This window comes from Perca flavescens, chromosome 5 (assembly GCF_004354835.1).
Source record: "Perca flavescens isolate YP-PL-M2 chromosome 5, PFLA_1.0, whole genome shotgun sequence".
NCBI lineage: Eukaryota > Metazoa > Chordata > Actinopteri > Perciformes > Percidae > Perca > Perca flavescens.
The window spans coordinates 21,864,743-21,886,463 of record NC_041335.1 but is presented as its reverse complement, the minus strand read 5'-3'; the positions used below and the strand labels follow the sequence as shown (position 1 = coordinate 21,886,463).

General features: G+C 39.8%; 2 protein-coding genes across 4 annotated transcripts; both read left to right on the top strand.

Moving 5' to 3' along the window:
* Window positions 1–1,439: 1,439 nt before the first annotated feature.
* On the top strand, window positions 1,440–18,564 carry cbwd (COBW domain containing). Of its 3 annotated transcripts, XM_028578749.1 has the most exons (17): window positions 1,440–1,456; window positions 1,572–1,756; window positions 2,276–2,391; window positions 2,569–2,655; window positions 4,400–4,496; window positions 4,944–5,035; window positions 7,507–7,566; window positions 8,149–8,186; window positions 9,369–9,415; window positions 10,188–10,274; window positions 10,498–10,542; window positions 11,121–11,177; window positions 14,717–14,768; window positions 16,646–16,714; window positions 16,804–16,869; window positions 17,014–17,140; window positions 17,925–18,564. In XM_028578749.1, exons 2-17 carry the CDS (start codon window positions 1,686–1,688, stop codon window positions 17,996–17,998), a joined length of 1,185 nt encoding a protein of 394 aa, XP_028434550.1. In that variant the 5' UTR covers window positions 1,440–1,456; window positions 1,572–1,685; the 3' UTR covers window positions 17,999–18,564. The 3 variants fall into 3 exon arrangements, with proteins under 3 accessions (XP_028434550.1, XP_028434549.1, XP_028434551.1); XM_028578748.1 differs by lacking the exon at window positions 1,440–1,456 and having other exon boundaries at window positions 1,463–1,756; XM_028578750.1 differs by lacking the exon at window positions 1,440–1,456 and having other exon boundaries at window positions 1,468–1,756; window positions 2,245–2,391.
* A 1,490-nt stretch (window positions 18,565–20,054) lies between these two features.
* Window positions 20,055–21,425, top strand: foxd5 (forkhead box D5). The gene has a single exon (XM_028578751.1). The coding sequence runs from the start codon at window positions 20,276–20,278 to the stop codon at window positions 21,311–21,313; it is 1,038 nt and encodes a 345-aa protein (XP_028434552.1). The 5' UTR covers window positions 20,055–20,275; the 3' UTR covers window positions 21,314–21,425.
* Window positions 21,426–21,721: the final 296 nt, after the last annotated feature.

The window sequence follows — 21,721 nt, the reverse complement described above, 5'->3', positions numbered from 1 at the left end:
ACTTAATATCAGTCCCAATGAGGCTGATAGGACTGTAATTTGAACATTGATGAAAGGTGCCCCTCTCTATGGCTGAGGTTAAAGTTTGTAAAATGATATGATAAATGATAAGTGTGTCAAAGAACTGTAGTAAGAGTTCTGATTGAATTCCATCCAACCCTGGTGTTTTCCCTTTTTAGCTGTTTTTAACGCTGATTTGAGTTCCTCTAACATAATAGATTGACCCAGGCCTCCTCTGGGTCAAGAAGAGGCAGGTTGAGCTCTTTTAGAAACTTTTGGCACTGTGTCGGATCTGGATTGCAGGAGAATGCATACAGTTTTGAATAAAAGGATTGGAAAGTGGCGGTGATGTCTTTAGAATTTGTTGAGATACCTCGGTCCGTGCGGATGCTATTGATAGTAGCTCTGGACTCGCTTTGTTTTAATTTCAGAACAAGCAATTAGCTTGGTTTATAGCCGTTAAAATAGTAATTTTGCCTCACTCTGTGCATTATGAATTCAGCTCTCCTTTTTCGCACATCATTTAGCTCTGCTTGATTTGTGACTAAAAGAGTAGCCTATGTGTAGATTTAAAAAAGTACGTCTTTAGAGACTGCTCTAATGATTTACAATGTTCTTCCAAACACGCAATCCTTGCTTCTCTCTTTTTCTTCAAATTTGCTGCAAAGGAAGATGTGATATCTCTAATAAATCCTTTAGTGGCTTGCTAGATGTACGCCGGGTCCAAAACTAAGCCAGTATTGATTGATATGAACCAATGCTAGTTTGGCTCCAAATTCTGTTTTAAAAGCTGTGTTTTGGAAAAGGGAATTATTAAATTGCCACCTTCTAAATTTTTCTCCTAACATATCACAATGGAATGTGGTTATTTGTGCACTGTGGTCAGACAAGATTGCTGGTTCCATTGCTATTGTGTGAAACATTGCCTTAAGTTCAGTGGAGCACAAAAAATTATCAATGTGGGAGTGGATGAGGTGACGTGTGGAAAAAATGCGTTTGACACCCTGCAGTTATGTGCTGGAATGTCTCAAGAGCACACACAGCCTGCACCTGGGGTCCTGTCTGATATGGTAGATCCTGGTATTTACACTCCACAGCCACCATATTATGCATGCCCCAATCTAAGGTCCAATCCAAAAGACCTGCCAATGTTTAGTATAATTATTGTGTTTTGTGTGTGTCTTTGCTTTATTATTGTTAGAGAGTGGTCCAAATGAACTCTTTGTGCTTTAAAAAACTGTAACATAATAATATGACTATAATATCCAGAATCTTAAAAGCATTGCAGAATAATTATATTTTTTGTTGATTTAAAGTTTTTCTAGTAGCCTACATTCCTCTTCTGACCATCTCTGTCATTCACTGGTTTATGTCGCCCTCTGGTGGTTGATACTTGTAATCATACCGGGATTAGTCTGCTCTGAGAAACTGCACTTGCGGGGAAGAGAAACTAGATGTGTGTGTGTTTATTGTCAAGCTAATGCTGTTTTATCATTCCTTCGTCCGTTAACTTCTATTACACATCCATGGTTAATTCTAATATTATTTATAATATTTTTCCGGTCATGCAGACTTTGCGTCCCGACTACTGGGAACAACAGTGGAACCATTGTTGCCGTGTCAGGATTTGAACGGAGTCTATACAGTGTCGCACGCTGTCAAAACCAACAGCACAGTAGAGGCATATGTCAATGGTAGAGGCGAGCATTTTTGGTGAAAACTTTGAATATCTGCATCTTAAAAGAGCATCAGTTAGGTAAGTTGTTCATAGCCATTGTAAATAAAGGAAAGTCTGTATGTTTTGCTGACGTGGTGCTTTGATCAGGTCACGTTATTTGGATGAGCTCTATGTTGGCTGTGCTCATTCTGTGAATAACGTTACACACTTTCACCAACTGTTACTGTGGCGAGAGAGGTGATGCTATTCATTTACATTTTCTGGGCTTTTTGTTTACTTGCTGAATATTTACAAACATGTTGAGGAATGACAAATTATTCCTAATTTTAGTCCGACTAAATATCACAGTAAACTATGTGATATGGGCCCCAGCCAAATTTTACCAGACACAGATTGCCATTTTTTGGCTGGTGAGTGAAGCAAATCTACCAGCCACTTGCCTATTCTACCAGCATTTGGCAGGTAGATGGTGCTAATTTTGGAACCTGGATAATACATTTGTTATACTATAATTTTTGTGTAATTCCACTCATACATTGATGCCTGTTTCTGTACTGATATATCAGATCCAGCTTGTGGCCCTGTTGACATTTCTAGTATGGATGGCATGGTGATGGAGGAGGAAGATGACTGCCCAGAGTTGGTGCCCATCGACACCCCGCCTGGTCCTCCTGGAGAGCAGATACCTGTCACCATCATCACAGGCTACCTCGGTGAGAGACTATGTATTACTCACAGCTTTAATGAGCTTATGAAGGAGATTATAGTCTAGACACTTGTCTGTCCATCCTCATCAGACCCAAAAGCTGCTCTGGTCCAGGACCAAGGTATTGTTCACCTAATGATCAATTTGCTTTATACTTCCTCATCATGTGTTTGTTTCTTTATAGGTGCTGGAAAGACTACACTGCTGAACTATATCTTAACAGAACAACACCAAAAGCGGATTGCTGTCATACTCAATGAATTTGGAGAGGGTAAACTAATACAATGTCCTTCAGAGAAATCAAAATTAGTAGGCCTAGTAGTTTCAACTGGTTTTGTTCAGGCCAAAGAAAGATGCTCCAAGCTATGCATTATAACCTAGATACCAGGCTGATTGTTGTGTGGTTTCCTCAGCTTTCCACAAGAGAGCAGCATAGTAGCAACTTTGCCTAAAACTGAAGCTCATAGATATGTGTTGTTTACTATGCATCCAGAGTTTTTCTACAAGTTCTGCTACAGCAGATGTCATATTTGCATTGGACTTATTGATTATTTGAAATGTACATCCTTTTTTTTTACAGTTTACATTAATGTTGAATTATGCATAGGCTGGTTTGTGTTAGAATTTGTTGAAGTGGTCCACTCATATATATATATATATATATATATATATATATATATATATATATATATATATGTATGTATGTATGTATGTATGTATGTATGTATATGTATATATATGCATATATATATATATGCACGTAATAGGATATATATATATATATATATATATATATATATATATATATATATATATATATATATATATATATATATATATATATAAAAAAAGCAAGGAACTCACCATTGACAGAGCTTGATCCGAGGGGCGGGATAAACGGTTGTCTTTCAAATTCCCTCTGCACGTAATAGGATAGCGCTACAACCAGGCAGAACAACGAAGAAGGTAGCGGAGCTAGTTGATAGATTAAACTTTTGCCGTATCCGGTCGGTAAAACTCCGAACACATCTTCCTTTTTTAAGAATGATTTCTGTGCCGTTCTTTGTTCTTTTATCAAAGAAAAGCTTAACTCCAAGTCTTCCAGAAGTCCGCTGTTCCCAGCAACAGCAGCAGCAGCCATAAGCCCCGCCCACCGACTCTATACACAAAGTGATTGGCCTGACCAAAATTTGGTTTTTGCAGCTTGAAAGTCAACGGAGAGGGCCTAGACCCTAACCTGACTCCGCCAGATGGATTGCTTCGCATTTGCTCGGCATATCCATCTGGGAACTTTCCGTTGGAGAACTTTTGGGAAGGGGCGGAAATACTGGTTAGCTGATTGGATGAACCATCTGTTTATCACCTATGTTGGTGATAGACGGGCCAAATCAACCAATCAGATCCACGAAGCGTATGAAAATACAACCACAAGCCCGCCCCTGCTGCTGCAGGCAAAGCATAGCTCGTTAGCTCAGCATGCAAGCAACATTTCGGTAGAGGAGATTTGCCGTTTGTGTAACGAGAATTTAGGAATAAAAGGCACCATTTCAGGTTCCCGGACCATATTCCAAAAGAAGGATCCAAGAGAAAAAAAGCATTAGCGAGCGGCTAACAGAATTAGGGACAGAATTAGGGCTACCGCTGTCTGAAAATACTGGTTAGCTGATTGGATAAACCATCTGTCTATCACCACCTAACCCACCTCAAAACCAACGCTGATTGGCCCGGTCGTTTGGCTAACGACTCAAAATTTTCTCTGCCTCAAGATGCCAGACTGATCTGCGAGGGGAAAACTGGAGCTCGCGAGATCAGGACGGTCTCACGAGGCTACCTTGACCCCCCCTGGCTGCCAAATAAATTTGCTGCCACTAGGGGGAGTCTAGATTTCTAGGCTATATATATTATGTTGACATCTTTATTCATATTGCAAATATACAGCAATACAGTATTTTTGGTAGAAATTTATCAGCTAATCTTATTCTGATTTCTCTTCCTTCTTTATCCTCCACTTGCAGGCAGTGCCCTTGAGAAGTCCCTAGCAGTGAGCCAGGCAGGAGAGCTGTATGAGGAGTGGCTGGAGCTGAGAAATGGCTGCCTCTGCTGCTCTGTCAAGTATGTAAAGTAACTAAAGTCCATTAGTTTTTGGAGTGTTAATTAAAACAGAAATTAAAGGTTCAACTTGTTGCTTTGTCTTTTTCAGTATATATAAACGTAAAAAAGAGAGAGTTCTCTGCACTTCTGCAGACCATAACAATCCGGTGCAACCAAGGCAGGACAAAACAGTGTAAAGTAACAAAACATTGCCGGTGCAACACAGATGTCTTCTTACTTGATAGTTTTATTTCTTAAGGTGCATAACAGTGACTGAGTCAAAAATTGCCGGTGTCTTGATAGTTTCTATCAAGTAAGAAGACATCTGTGTTGCACCGGCAATTTTTTGTTACTTTATACATAAACGTACGTTTTAACATTGTACTATGTACCTGTAGACACAACGTATGTGTTGACATTTTGCGTTCTGCATTTGCCATTTTTAATAATTGTTCCTTAATTTATCAGGGACAATGGTCTTAAAGCCATCGAGAACTTGATGGAGAAGAAAGGAAAGTTTGACTACATCCTGCTAGAAACCACTGGACTAGCTGATCCAGGTACCACACGTTTTATTGTTATCATATTAACCTGTAATTGATTGTTAAGTAGGCTGCTGTTTTTTCAAGCTCTGGCCTGGGGAGCGTGTAGACAGTTATATGCCTGATGTTTCCAGATGACCAGCTGTTTCAGTAGGAGGTGTGTTGTGTGTGGGCTACAGACAGACAGACAGACAGACAGACAGACAGACAGACAGACAGACAGACAGACAGACAGACAGACATTTGACAGTCAGCTGGCAAACAGCAACATCTATTTTATGCAAAGAAACGCAATGATTATGTTTCTTCTATAAGATACCAATACCACTGCAGAGTCATAAAACAGAGTCACACCAGATTCAACAACTGATTAACTTCTCATGACAGGCCATATTCCACATAGAGACTGACCAACTTCTGCAAATGGCTGGTATTGACAGCATAGTGGACATAAATAAAATAACTACTGAAGTCCTTGAATCACATTGCCAACCCATACCTTACAGGCCTCTTTGAAGGCATCATCTTGGCCCCACCACTGCCCCTCATGATCACACAAGATCAGCAATAAAGACTTCTGAGAGGTGGGATCCATACAGTATCTCACTGAAAATCATGCAGCCAAAAATGCTACATTCAAGAGCAGCCTTCAGTATTATTGTGACACTATTTGGAATCAGACAAGTCTACAAGGGAACAAACTAGTCTACAGGTGTTCAAGTCTGACATATGGAAATTAGTATATTCTGTGTTTTGTTTTTAATGAATGTACCCAGGACTCACTGGATAGCAGTGTTGATACAGAGTAGTGAATAATGTAAATCGAATTGAATTAGTTTACATGATTTGTATGAAAAGATGTGTATGAGTTAACTTATGCACTCTACTGTATATGAGTACATTCATTTTTTACTTAAGACTCTCTGCTTATAGACTATTTTGTCTTTTTATGTATCTCAGAAAGACATTCCTGGCATAATATGTATGGATGACCAATGGATCAAGCAATACCTTTTTCTCTTTATGTATCTTCATTACGGTTAAACCCCCGCAGATTTCTTTCTAAGCCTACAGCAGAAGTGAAACATTTTCTAATTCTGAGGACCAGACTAGTGTTGCGGTGACAGGAGCGTCCAAAAAGCCAATTTTCATAAGGGCATCCAAAAAAACGTAGCTGTCCGTTCAGCTCTCAGCTTTAAATCAGAAAACCAATGTTAGACCATTACAGGGGAGTGCTGTGACAATCGGGGTGTGTCGCTAAGTGACAGGTGTCAGGAGGTAGCGGCATGTGCAGACACACGCCACATGGCTTCACAGACAGGAGCAACAGAGCACGCTCAGACCGGGACTGTCCTAACTCCTCTGCCATGTCATTGGCTGAGACAGCCTTGTTATTGACTAGGACAGGTCTGTCATTGGCCCTGGCAGTGCTGTCAATCGTAAAGGCTCCCGGGGGGATTCTCCTTTTCCATTCAGGAAGAGGTTGGATGAGTTATGTGAAACATGCCACTCAAAAACAGTGTTTTCATTACGCGTCCATCAAATATTTACAATGCTTTCTTATTCTCGCTTGGCAGTTTGACAAAAGTGCATTATGTGAACAAGCTGTGGCTTTCATGGTAACATAGGGTCTTATAATAACCACGTTCACAGGAAAATAGAAACAAGCCAAATGTACCAGCAGGAGATAAACAATTGAAAGCTTCTGATATTGGTTTTATCTGCTCCACAGAGCTCAGACAGAAAAGAATGCACGCAGGGATTCTATAAATAACGCAATGCAGACTTTTAAACAGAAACATAAGATGTGGATGTCACTGAAGAAAGTTAATTTATTTTATGTGGAAATGATTAAATTAGCGACATTAATCCTCTGTCACTTATTAAGTGACAAAAAATAAAAAAAATATGCTGATTTCAGCTTCTCAAATGTGCAAATTTGCTGCTTTTTTCTGTTTTATATTATTGTAAATTGAACATCCATGGGTTTTAAGTAATTTGAAGATGGCACCTTGCACATAGGGAAATTGTGATGGGCATGCATGATGCATTTGACATTGACAAAATGAAAAATTATAAATTGAAGACTTTTTAATTAATTAATAAATAATGAAAATAATAATTGCTTGCATTCTTAATTAATTGATATACAGTTTGAATTAGCAATATAACATAGTTAGCTATTTCAATAAAAAAAGCATGTTACTTGTAGATTTCCAACAGCTGTAAAACATTTTACATCATCAAACTTTACAGTAATACCTATTTAACATGCCAGGGGACTGCATTTTTATGCTTGGATTTCTCTGTTATGTTGAAGGCCTTATGGAAAAATATGAGCACATTTATGGGGAAAAAAAAGACAAAAACAAAAAAAATAGCATCTGTTTACTTCAACATTTCCTATCTGACATGTTGAAAACTTTGTATTTGTATGTGTGTATGACTTTAATTTACAATCTAACATACTTGTTCATATCCCCTGGCAGGAGCCGTGGCCTCCATGTTCTGGGTCGATGCAGAGCTCGGCAGTGATATTTATTTGGATGGTAAGATATTTGTGTCTTTTTCCATCTTGCAATTGAATTGGTGGTAGGAATACTCTTTGGGCTTAATGTGTCTAGCGCGTCAAACATAACTTCTCAGACATCACTGGTCTGAGTCTGACTGGTTTTACTTAAGAGGAAAAATGTCTACTACTCAAAATGTTATTAGTCAGACAGCATTGGGCCAATTCTTTTTCTAAACCAGCAGGGATGGTGCTTTTGATAAAAATGCTACAATAAAATATTTTTTTATTTGAGGCTGTAACAGCTCCAACTATAGTCTAATTTTGAAGAGACATTTTTTTCTGACTTGGGTGACATTTTCTTGTTTGTGTATCTGTTTTACTGGTCTTTGTGTGTGCTTGCATGAACGGTGTCTCGCTCCTCACACTAAATTCTCAGCTGTCCGCTCTGTTGTGACAGGCTAGCAGACAAAAAGTGGACATCAAGTAACTCAGAGAGAAAGTGGTTTAGACAAACGGACAAAACTATTTACCAAAAGGCAATTCAGTAAAGATTGTTCACGAGTTGTAGCACTACATTTGATTCACTGATCACCTTTTTTTTTTACTTTGTCCATCTTAGGCATCGTCACAGTCATTGACGCCAAGTATGGACTGCAGGTATGTACTAAGAAGATATTTAAGAAGCTTCTTATTTTAATTTTACCACTTTTTTCCTTTTTTTAAAGCTTCTAATATGTCCGTAAATTAAATATATTTAAGTTTAGCCAGACATAACAAGCACTTTAAGTTGTTGCTTTAGACTGTGGTACATTCTGATATGCATTTTTTGTAATTCTTTGACTTTTTATAAACTCCTTGATTAATCCATTAATCAAAAACGTATTTAGTATTTAAAATAATAATAAGTTGCAGCTCTGATGATCTTGTTGCCAAACATTTAAACATCAGCAGTATTTGCACCTGCGCATCAAGTTAAATGCATTGTGCTTATAGTGACTTTAAATCCAAAATAAGCTGTTAAACTTGTGAGATTGTTCGTAAACCCTTAGTGCATAGTAACACACACACACACACATCCTGCCCTCCCTGTGGTATATAAAAGGAACAGGACAAGTGACACCTAGATAATGGGCTCTAATTTGAAGGTGTCATACTCAGTGAGGTGACACATTTTGTGGCCTATAGGTGCTGCTCTGTCTTCTCATTGGAGAGAAGCAAGATGAAGGAAATAATGACAGAAGGAAGGACAGGATAACTGAGAGCGAAAAAGAGTAATTGATTTCAGAGATGTGCCCATTGTAATAGGACTGTCACATTCATTCACCTGCATTTCCCCTCATCTGTCCCATAAAATATCCATCTGTCTGAGGGGTTTCAAGTTGACTTAGGCCCTTGTATTGGCCTCACACCCTCTGAAAGGCCTTTGTCTCTTTAATACATTTTTGTCATTCATTCCTTCAGAAATGAAGCGGGAGTGATGCACACAGTGACAGATGAATGTCAGATTGACACTCAGGGGTCATGATCCAGATTAACACCTCCTACTCTGTCTGTTATTACATATTAAACTGTTTTGGAAAGCACTGCCTGCATCCCAGGTGCAAGCACAAGACGCAAGCAGAAAATGAAAAGCGATCTCTTGTGGATTCATGTGTTGAGAAAGTCACTTAGATGATAGACAGGCCTTTCTTTTACCAATTTATCTGTCACATTTTGTTTTTGGCTGTGGCAGTGTCGCAGATATTTCTATTTTTTTCAAGAATTTGTTTTAAGTTGGAAATCTATAGGGTCAGCTTTCATTTTTTGGTTGCTTGTGTAAGTTATATTTTCTTTATGCAGCAACTTACAGAGGAAAAAGCAGATGGACTCGTCAATGAAGCAGCCAGGTATGTTTGCTGATGGTTTAAAAAAGAAAATGTTTGGGAAATGCACCTATTCGTATTTTCTTACATAAAAAACACTAACATTTTTATGGATTAAACAAACAAGATAAACCATGTTAATTATTGGTCTTTACAGGTGCTGGTAGGTGGGTTTTGTTACCTTTTGGACAAAGCCAGGCTAGCTGTTTCCCCCCCGTTTCCAGTCTTTGTGCTAAGCTAAGATAACCAGCTGCTGGTTGTAGCTTTTTATGTACTGTAGAGACATGAGCATCGGCAAGAAGCGCTTTTCCCAAAATACTGAAATATTCCTTTAAGACTAAACACACCGCTCGGAATACCCACCACACTTTGTCTCATAACGTGCTGTTGACCGTACTCTTGCCACCCACCTATCTGTCTCCCTCCCTGGGCGCCTCTCTGTTTGTCTCTTCCAGCAGCTGTGTGGTGTTGTTGTTGAACAAATACACTGATGAATAAAAGACCAGTTGCATGACCCTTTGCATTCTTGGTCTTTGTTTGTGTTTTCACCTCTAAACTAAACTGCCCAGTTCCCATTTGAGATTGGCACGTACCGCTCACTGCCACCCATGAAAACCCATAAACTACACTACACCTCGTTACAAGTATGAACCAGGCGATGACGTCCTGGTTCAATGTTTTTAGACCAAAAAACAAACATGTGATTCTGGGTAAAAATTCCTGTCCCTGTTGTTGGTTTTGTCCAAATTGTGTCACCTGACATATAAACATAATGTTATATTTAATGTCTTTTTAGGCAGATTGCCGTCGCTGACCTGACCATAATCAACAAGACAGACCTGGTGAATGAGGAGGAACTCGCTCAAATACGAGAGGCGGTCAGGTCAGCTTCACACTTTTACTGCTCATCATCTCCCTTTAACTAGAAGTATTCAGCTTTTTTTTTTAAATCTATGTTATCTTATTTTTGAGCTGCTTATGTGTAACTTTGGGACAGCAGTACATTGGTCTCCTTTAACTTGTCAAAAAAACAACAACAATGATTTAGGGGGATAGGGTAGAAGAAACAAGGTCCAATGTATTCAACTTTTTTCCTCTCACTTCAGGTCTGTAAATGGTCTTGTCAAGATTCTAGAAAGCCAGAGGTCAAGGTAAGCTTTTTTCTGAACAAAAAGAGATCTTTTTTGTTGTTGTGTATGTAGCTTTGTACCAGGTTCCCTGCTTTGTTTGGTGTGCTGATGAACTCCACGTGCTGCTCCTGCTCAGATCTTTATATCAAAGATGAAGTCGTTCAGGCGTGACATTGCTCAAGAGAAACCCACAACGCACATACACAAACTGCTGCACCCTGAATAAACACCAAACCCTCAATGGTGTCCAGTTACCCACAAGTCTTTACTCTTTGACCCTGGGTCTTTAAGCCGACATGGTTGCTTATGTGCGTGCGTGCAAATATGTGTGTATATGTGCCCTCTGTGTTGGCATGTTGCGTGTTATCGGACCCAGGTAGCATCTGGCTAACACAAGCAGTGTGAATCAAAGGTTTGGGTGTGTTTTGGATCTGCTTTGCCCCCCCACAGAGTTTAGACCAGGGTGAACAGATGAAAGACACCGTGCAGTGAGGGGTTAATCGGAAAAACATTGCCACAACTTTTTGCTTGAGCCAGTTCACTCGGTTACCCTCAATGTTAGTTTTAGCCAACTTATAATCAGCGATCTTCTCCCACAGGGTGGATCTCTCTGAAGTGCTGGATCTGCATTCCTTTGACAGTAAGGATGGAGCAAAGTGAGTTGGTTTTGTCCCATTTAAGTTTCATGTAGACAAAATGTCTTATTCAGAAAGGAATTATATATGTAACAGCCAAGAAACTTACATTTTAAAAAACAAATACTGCATTTTTAAGCCTAATACCAATATTGATATTTGAGTCTTTAAAAAAAATAAATAAATAAAAGATCTATCAGCTGACATTTTTGAGGATCCCTGAAATTTAGTTGTGACCAAGATAAGTACTGAGTGAGACATTTTACAGAAAACGTGCTCATGCTCTCTGACAGACAAATGATGTAATGGTGACACTGTTTCTGAATTACATATCACAAATTACAACATATTTCTTTAAGAAAGCAGTATAGTCAAAAGTAGTCAAAGACAGTATGGGCCACTCTGCGGAAAAAGAGGAAGCAAACAGGCTAAAGAAAAAAACTTCAGACATCCCTTATAGTTTGTTTGAGGCGGATACACATATCGATATTTGGGAATTTCAAATGTTTTACATAGATTGTAACACCTAATAGTCTTTTTTTAATTTATTTTTTAAATATTTAATGATATAATGCATTTCCATCCATCCATCCATCTTCGTCCGCTTATCTGGTGTCGGGTCGCGGGGGGAGCAGCTCCAGCAGGGATGCTGTATTTAACATTTGAAATTTGTGACTAGAAGAAACATGAAAAATATTAACTGAGCAGGACATTTCACCGCTGAAAAATAAACTTGCTCTCTAGTGGACAAAATATTTAATGGCAACACTGTTTTTAAATGACCTCGAACATATCTTTGGCATACGCAGCAATGTCTTGTTACTTATCGGTTGACATTCTGTATACGCTGATACCAATGTGCCCGCTGATAATATGTGGAATACCCATCCTGTTCCATTTCAAAACTTGCAGTTAAAAATCAGGAACTCATTTTGACTGCGGTGATGGCCTTTGTTGCTAGTCTGTCTGAACTGTGTACCCAGCAGTCTTTGATACTGTTGCTCATCATGTTTCTCTCTAATTAACAAACTCTTTTATTGAGCGTCCCCCTGTTACACCGCAGGGTGGTCATCATATTGTATCCCCTGTAGAATGTCATTCTCATGAATTGAGTCAGTGTTCATCCTTTCATGTGAATGAAACGGGCCGCGGTGTTAAAGCTCTCTTACATGCCCTTGGTCAGTGTCTCTGAGACCAGCTGCGGAGGATTAGAGCTGTGTGTGTCCACTGGCTCCCGAGGAGTCCCCCTTGTCCCCACAGATAGCTCCTTTCCCCCTGCCTTTGAGAGTCCATGCCCCTCCTCCCCTCGATCCCACGCTGGCTGTTTGAAGCGGCCCCCCGCCGCTCCACCTGTGTGGTACTAACAGCACGCATGGCTCAAGCTGCTGGACACAACATTTAGCCTCCTTGTGAGGTCAGGGAGAAGGGGGAGGTCGAGGAGGTCTGATGAGGACAACAAGGGCTGTATAGTTTGTTTGGGGGTGGTGGTCGGTGTTTTGTAGGATTTAATTGCCATTCCTAAAGTTTTTACAAGTCGCTTCAGAGTTGTGTCATTAAGCACTGATACAGCATGCAGTGTATTATACTGAGAGACCGAACACAAAGACTGTGTAGACCAGCAAAGAAAAGAAAGAACATAGAGGAGAGAGAGAGAGAGAGAGAACATAGAGGAGAGAGAGAGAGAGAACATAGAGGAGAGAGAGAGAGAACATAGAGGAGAGAGAGAGAGAGAGAGAGAGAGAGAGAACATAGAGGAGAGAGAGAGAGTGGGAGTAAATCTCTTGACTTCAGATGGTAATCTTTTTAAGATTATTTTTGGGGCTTTTCCCTTTATTAGATATGACCGTGGATAGACAGGAGAGAGAGAGGGGATGACACGCAGGAAAGAGCCGCCGGTCGGATTCGAACCCTTGCCTCTATAAAGGACTCAGCCTTCATGAGGCGCACACTCTACTGGGTGAGGTAGAGGTCGCCCCTTCAGATGGTCGTTTAATGTAACCTTTATTTAACCAGGAAAGCTTCTGTGACATTAAAATCAGTTTTTCATGATAGACAGCACTAAAAATTAGTTGCAGTTCAATTATACAAAAATATATATTTATCCCAGAAACAACTCCAATGGCAGCTTAAAACAGTGGTTCCCTACTTTTAGCTTGTGAGCCCTAAAAATAAAGAAATATCTAGTTGCGAGCCCTCATTACTGGTTGGATACAACCTTCATGTTTAACATCAAAATAAAAAGTTTCCTCTTTGTTTCATGGTTTAGAGTCCTGAAGAAGTAAAATTATCCAGCAAATTACAAGAAAAAGGGCAAAGATTAGAAGAATGTCCAAAAATATTGGCATTAGGTTATATAGCAGAAATGGTGGAACCACAGCCGTTTTTATTTTTCTGAAACTGTGTAATTTTCCATCTGATGATCATAAATGACCTGTAACAGCAAACGAGACTTACAGTGAAAAGAACGCTATTTTTACATAGTTTTTATTAATGCCTTTGCCCGGGTCCACCAAGTTACAAAATGATTTCCGGCAGGCAGACTTTGCAGTAACACATTCCGAAGGGTCACATATTTCGGTGTAACACCGGAAAAAAGCCTCCGTATCCAGCCAGGTAAAATGTAGCAGGAGATTACTTTATATAGGCCTAATTGTATTTTAATTTTATTTGCGAAGGTATCTGTTGTAGTAATGGCCGATACTGGGGCAGGGCCATCACAGAAAAAAAAAAGGAAATTAAACGAACGAACAACTAAAAGCTAAAAGGGAAAGTAACAACGGTCGGGTTTTCAAAAGATGGAGACAATTACGGGATTGTAAATGATTCAAATCCCACCCCGAATTGGCCCTCAGGTATGTAATATGTCTATTCCATTCATAAAATAACTTTACAATGCGCGATGTGGTTGTACATTAGTAGCCTACGTTAAACTACACCCCATTTAGTGTCCGGTTTTATTTATTTTCAGTGCGTGCTTGTGTTGACCTACTATTTTCTTTTCCCTTGTCCCCCTGTACTTGTGTAAAGCATCTTTGGGTTTCATGAAATGTTCTTATTGTAAATGAATGATTTTCGGAGCAAAACATTCATCGCAACTATATGACCTCCTGGTAACGCTAACTCGGTAATACAGCACCGTAAAGAAAAGATCTTTACGACAACAGATGTCGTAAAAACACTACCGTGTTTGTCCAAAGTGGCCGCTAGAAGCAACACAAACTGAAAGTTACAAATAGCCACTTTAAACAACCCAAGAGTTCTCTAAAACCATACAAATAACTTGGACCAATCCAAAACAATAACTCGCATAACATCAACATTTTAAAATTAAAATGTCACCAGGCAGTATTTACATTTTTTTTAAATAATGATGCCATTATTATGGCAACCTTTTTATTGACACAGGGTGTAAATGCAGCTTCAGAAATTATAAAAAATGATTTAAGATCCCAAGTTTTAGCTCTGGTCCGTCCATTATGACACACACACTATCATGTTGGATGAAACTGAAAAAATATGTTATGATTATGATGTTTAATCATGTCTCTCCTCTTAAAAAGTCTAGCAGAGAAGCTCCAACTTGTGAAAGATACAAGACCACATCTTGACAAGGTATTGTTTGTATGCTCTGAACTCTGCCTCAATCATTCTTTTATTTATCAACTGCCGATACTTAACTTCTCCATGCATCTCTTATAGTTTTCCTTGTTTTGTTTGCTAATTTATTCCAACACATCATTTCCTATAAGATAAAGGGGATGCATGCTCCTGAGGCTTGCATTCCCCCCCAGGCTGTAACACTGTCATGAAAACTCCCTCCCTGCTCTGGTTTTTGTGTTGGGATCGACTTGAGGCTTTTGATGTTTTCTTGTCACACTGTAAATCGACCCATTCTCGGTCATACATATCAGCATCATAGACATTCAGTAGACTGGGCACACTGTGTTGGCTAGACTGGCTAGAGTCTTGGCTACGTGTTACAGTTTTACAGTTGTTTGAACTGAATCCAGATGTCATAAAATGTAGTATACAGACCATGTGTCATTGTTTCATTAGCTGTTAAATGTCAAATATGAATGGGAAACCTATCATTTTATAAGAAAAGAAACGGTGTATCACCGATATCCAAACATCAATTAAGTCCAGTTCTTTTCAATGAAGATGAAGAAAATAATTATTAGTTTCATACCATTTGTCTTGGTGTTTTCATCAGGCTTTAGACCAAATGATTCCTCACAGCAATTAGGCCTCATCTTGTGCTTTGTACCTGTGGACCTTTATCACAGGATGAGGAGAGATGAGGGTTGTTTGTGTGGGTAAATAACGGCATTGTTGTCTGTTTTCTCCAAGTTCCCTTTCCCGCATGAAGCTCAACCGTCCCTCAGACCATCCCCCTTTCTCCCCCCCCCTCCTCTTCCCCATGTTGCTCTTTTCATGTAAATGAGAATGCTGTTTTTCTGTTGTTATACCAAATGACAAGGAAGTGTGTAACCTTAACACTCCAACACAAAACCCCCAAATATCTACAAAGTGCCCTTTCAATGCTGTAAGGGTGTGTGTGTGTGTGTGTGTGTGTGTGTGTGTGTGTGTGTGTGTGTGTGTGTGTGTGTGTGTGTGTGTGTGTGTGTGTGTGTGTGTGTGTGTGTGTGTGTGTGTGTGTGTGTGTGTGTGTGTGTGTGTGTGTGTGTGTGTGTGTGTGTGTGTGTGTGTCAGAGAGAAAAGGGGGATTTAGACAGATAGAGGTGCCAAGTGGAGTTGTGGTTTTTGACACGGTCCTTGACAAAGTCATCAGGCGGGGCGTAAAAACATTCTTTTGTTTAATGTTCATAATGACTGCAGGTTTCAGTGAACTGAAAATATATTTTAAAATGTATTAAATGTTCACATTGGTGAACTGTAAGTCCATAACAACCGGGAAAATATACATCTCAAAACATTAAAGCTATATTTATCCAAGTATTGTACTTAAGTACAATTCGAGGTACTTGTACTTTGACTTTTTACATTTTATGCTACTATATACTTCTACTACATTTCAGAGGATTAAAATAATGTACTAAAACACATGATCATTATTATAAACTACCCTTCACAACATTAAAATGCTGCTTACACGTTAAATGGATCAGAGGAAAAAAATATATATCTATATATAGATATAGATATATAGATGATAAATATATATACTTTGAATTGGGCCATTTTGCTTAATGGGTACTTTTACTTTTGATACTTAAAGTAAATTTTTATGATCGCTGTGCTATTTTTTACTTAAGTAAAATATCAGATCACTTCTTTCACTGTTGCATAAAAGCCCTTTTATGCATTTCCTTTGTGCAAAGTGTGATTTAACTCTGTTAGTGAGTGAAAAATGTTGAAACTTGAGAACCACAATTTAAGACAAATATTTTTTCAAAACCACAAAATGTCTTATTTGTTGTATTCATAGATAACACTATTATCCATATTATATTTAATGTCATCCTCAGAGTATTTTAACTGTGACGTTTGAAGTGGCTGGAGATCTCTCTGAGGATGCCTTGAATGTCTTCATCCAGGTACACTCCAGTTCGTATACCCGTTGCCATTACTAATTAGCTCTAACACAATACAATCCTTTGTAAACACCCATTTCCCACTGTTTCAGGATCTCCTATGGGAAAAGATGTTCAAAAACAAAGAAGGGCAACCCATGACTGTCATTCGGTCAAAGGTACAGTAAAGAACAATAGTCACCGCAGTGGCCGCAGTGATCCATAACTGCCACTATATTATCTGCATTAATCAGTTCCAAACGCTTCATTCAGTGTCGGTTAATGGGTCACCCGTGACTTGTGACTTGTTTGTGTGTTTTTAGGGCATAGTATCATTTGCAGGTAAAGCCCACCAAGTGATGCTGCAGGGGGTCCACGAGCTGTATGACCTGAATGAGACTCCACAGCTTTGGGAGGAGAACCCGCGGATCAACCGACTGGTCTTTATAGGTGAAGACACACACACATCTTTCACATGTGTATCTTTACACGATTCTTACACACCACTGTGAAGGCAGCAAATGCATTGAATTGCATAAAATGGATCAAAATGGCTCTTTTTGACAACGTAGTCTTTGTGTTAATGTTCACTTCATGGAGACGTAGTACAAAAACCTTTATTGACAAATTCACAGTTATAAGTAGTTTTGTAATTCTAGCATAGATTATATAAATTATATGTGGTAAACCTACGTCATAGTGTGGCCAACACTTTTTTTTTTTTTTTTTAATGGGTCCACAATTTCCTAAGAATGTCTCTGGAATTTTCCGGGAAAATATGCAATTTGGTACACATTACTTGTAAAATAGAAACACTGTTCATTTGAGTCTTTTACTCTGTGCACAGCAGGTCAGCTGAACCTGCAAAAATGTGAAATGTGTCAACATGCAAGCATACAGTTAAACAAAATAGAGAGTAATGTTTCCAATAATAAATGAATAACAAATGAATATTTTCTGTGGTTTCAATTAAGCTTTTATTTCATGGGAGATTCTCTGGACATCAACTAAACTCGACACAACTAACTAAACTCTAACGTAACAGTATCATAACTTTTAATCTGTAAATAGTACCAAATTACATTTTTCTTTCCTGGGAAATTCCTTGGGAATATTTAGGAAAGTGTTAGGAAATCAGACACCCATAAAATATACATAACACATACAATATCTATGTCTGCGTGTGTGACTGTGCTGCGTCAATGCTCCCATTTCTCTCTACTCTGTCCTGCAGGTAGGAACCTGGACAAGAACATTCTGCAGGAACAGTTCATCTCTACGGTTTTGGAACGAGCAGAGAGAAAGTAGCTACAAACACTTCTCTCCTTTTTGCTTTGAAAACGGATGATTCTGGAGCAAAAGGCGTGGCTTTGGCCATCCATAAATCTGGGACTGTGTTTCAGACATTCACTCCTTTCATACAAGAACACGAGGTACGTCAGAGGATGGTCAAGGTTACTGTAGTAATCAAAACAGTAGTTTTAAATTGTGATAATCTGCCACTACCTGCTTTAAAAGCTACTGTATATAAAAGAGTGTTTACGTGGCTGTAGTGCCTGAGCTAAATGCTGTGTGTCACCCTGGGAACTTACACTGAACATGACCTGTAAAATGTGTGCACACACAAAGAAGCAACAAAAGTCCAGAAATGTAATCAATATATTGTTTTTTTTGTTTTATATATAGATGGCCTTTTAAAATCTGCAATTTTAAAGGTTAGGAGCCCAAGTAGTATTGGAACTTGCAAAGTGAAGCACATACTGTAGTGTGGTACAAGACTGTGGACTTTGTAAACAAGTAGGTTTGCTTATGTTTCTGGCTTTTCACATCCTGTATTTTTAAATTATTCAAAATAAAGTTTATTTCTGAACATATTCTAAGACTGCTCTGATATACCTAAAAAGAAAAAAGGTAAATTGGTAAGCAATTGGTAAAAATGGCTAGTTCTAGCTGACAACGGCTATTAACTATTAACATAACAACAGACACAAAGTGCCTTTGTGTTGAAGTGGTAAGTTCACCATGAAACTCGACAAAGTGTGAAAAATGCCTCCAAGAGCATTAACATCTAAGCTTTTATTGCTATGAAACCAGTCAGCAGGCCATGGTTGTGATTTCACACAAGATGACTCAAATATTGTAGGTAATGTTTTATAACTAATTTTCTAAAAAAAAAAAAGCCTAAAATGTGTGATTAGCTGTAAATAGGTGTGATCCTAAATTGAAAACTATTCGTCTTGTTCCCGATGGAGATATATACTGTAGGTTTTCTTTAAATTAATCTGTTGTCATCCATTTTGCTTTGTTTCAAAAATACTGACAGTTTACCTTAGTGTTGCATTTAAGACAAAATGTTGAATTGCAGCTTTAATTACGTTAGTGCTTATACTGATTGACAGTCATTCAGTTTTCTGTTACTTTGGCTTTTAATGGTGCAATCATGTGAGAGCCATCTCTCTCACACACACAGGAGGCCCAGTAAGGTGAGGAAATAGGTGGAGTTTTCCCAACTTAGTCATTTGCAATGGAAATAGTTTAGCAGCACGGTTTTAGCACATATCCGCTGGTGGACCGGTTTGCTTTGAGGATGGCTCTGCTTATTCATCCCGGCCGTAAAGCCGAGCTGAACCCTGTAGCCCAGAGCGCATCGTTCAGCTGCGTCGTTTCCTACTCGATTCTGATGCTGATGGCCTCGTTAAGGCGACTATTGCCTCTTTTCTTTGCTGGCTGCGGGAAGCCCTACCACGGCCATTTTCATGGTCACACCACCCGCAGGCATCCAGAGGTGGCAAACTAAACGAACCCGCGGGGGTTCCGAGGGGGAAACACTTGGTTTCTTAGCACTCACTAGGCGGGGTGTTAAAATTCCCAACAACATCCCACATCCGACTGTGCTGCTGTACGATTTGTCATATCAGATGATTAAAATACCAAGAGTTAACTTTAACCTTATTTAAATCTATTTTGGTAGCATGTGTACATGTCAGACACAGAACACTGCGTACACCAGGCTCACATACCATGGGGTGCACACCAACCAAGTATTTACTGTGTGTGCTGCATGACTGCAACAAGTGATGAGCCAAAATAACACCGTAGTGATTTTGTTAATGTGTAGAGCCATTATTCATCAAGGAATGTCTCAATACAAATATATGTGAGCTGTTTCTTTATTTTATTTTATGTTATTTTGTGTTGCACCCTCTCGAGCCGTTTGGTTATTGAAATATCTTTAATGGCCAAAATACAACAGGTTGCCATCTATAAATTGAGCTTTCTTTGCATGAATAGTCGTGCGCACCTCAGGACTCCCCAAGCCCCCCAGCTGTGTGTTGCTCCCCGCGGTGAGGGGCTACTCTGATAGGTCCAGAGGGTTAATGGGACTGGCCTGCAGGGCAGCAGTCTCCCAGCATATAAAGCCTTAGCCCTCCTTACCACAACAAACAGACAGTACACCGGACGGTAGATGCGCTTTTACGCATTAATAGGGGTCTATTGGTTTGTACGCAGACCGAACCATTAATGCCTCTTTGGCACGGTTGAGATTTTACTCGTTTTTGTTTTTTTAACATTCTGCGTGTGACCATGACTCTCTCCAGTGAATTTGAGGCTTCACAGCACGCTGCTTTGCCCTTAGAAGAGGATGAGATTGACATAGTGGGCGAGGATGAGCCTACCCACGGGCGTTTATATCGAAATGAGTGCTCCACGGACCCCGGCTCCTCAGCAGAATCTGGTGCTGAGTTTGACTCTTCAGAGCCAGACTCCTCGGGGGAAAGCGAGAACAGTTTCTGCGCAGACGCACCGCCGTCCAGGAAAGCTCAGAACAGCTCGGTAAAGCCTCCCTACTCCTACATTGCCCTCATCACTATGGCCATCCTGCAGAGCCCGGTGAAGAAGCTGACGCTGAGTGGCATCTGTGACTTCATCAGCAACAAGTTTCCCTACTATAGAGACAAGTTCCCCGCTTGGCAGAACTCCATCAGGCACAACCTGTCTCTCAACGACTGTTTCATTAAGATCCCGAGGGAGCCTGGGAACCCGGGCAAAGGTAACTACTGGTCTCTGGACCCTGCCTCAGAGGATATGTTCGACAACGGCAGCTTCCTTCGGCGAAGGAAACGCTTCAAGAGAAACCAGCCCGAATTCGGCAAAGACGGACTTATGTTTTATTCCAACTTGAACTGCTACCGGCCGTACGGGCAACCATATTGCTTACAAGGCCAGGTAAGCCCCCCGCCCGCTGCTCCTATCCGGTACATGCCTCTACAGGAGGGCATCATGATGCCTCCCTCTTCCTATCACCTACTACCACAAACTTTGAACAGTCACAGGAAGTGCAGTGGGCCTAAAGACTTCAGAGCGCAGGTTTGCGCACCAGAACCGCCTGGCCCGCGGGCAAAGTGCTCTTTCAGCATTGACAGCATCATGAGCAAGCCCTCTCCCAACTGTCCACAGAACCCGAGTCCACAGCAGAGCCCTCGCAGCGCTCTTGGGTACGGTCACCTCATGGTTCCGACGCTCCTGCAGGATCCCAGGACTCCGGTGTTCTGCCCTCCTGCCATGCTGAGCACGGCTCCTTTAAGAAACGAGCACCTCAGACTCTCTTACCATCACTGCTGAGGCCTTTAGTGTCTGTATGTTTGATGATATGTGAAGACACGTCGGTGTAGCTCATTTCTTAAAGAAATGTTTTAATTGCATGGTATTTATGTACGTTGACCGTCAAAGTTATATGTCTCAAAAGAAATCAGTGTAAATAAGATGAGTGGTAATATATTTGTGAGACTTGCTTCAGTGAAAACCCTCGTTGAGTTTTTGTTATTAATTAACGTGTCAAAATAAATGTCTGAAAAATATCTGTGATGTTTAAAGCTCTTTATTTGGTTTATTTAGTTCAGGGCGCAGTGGAATTTTAAAAGAAGAAATAGAGCAGTCTATGAAATTAGAAAAAAAAACACCCTATTTTCCATATCATGTAGTCAGAAACATAGCCTATTAGGATTTTGTTGAGATTATGCATCAGTTTGT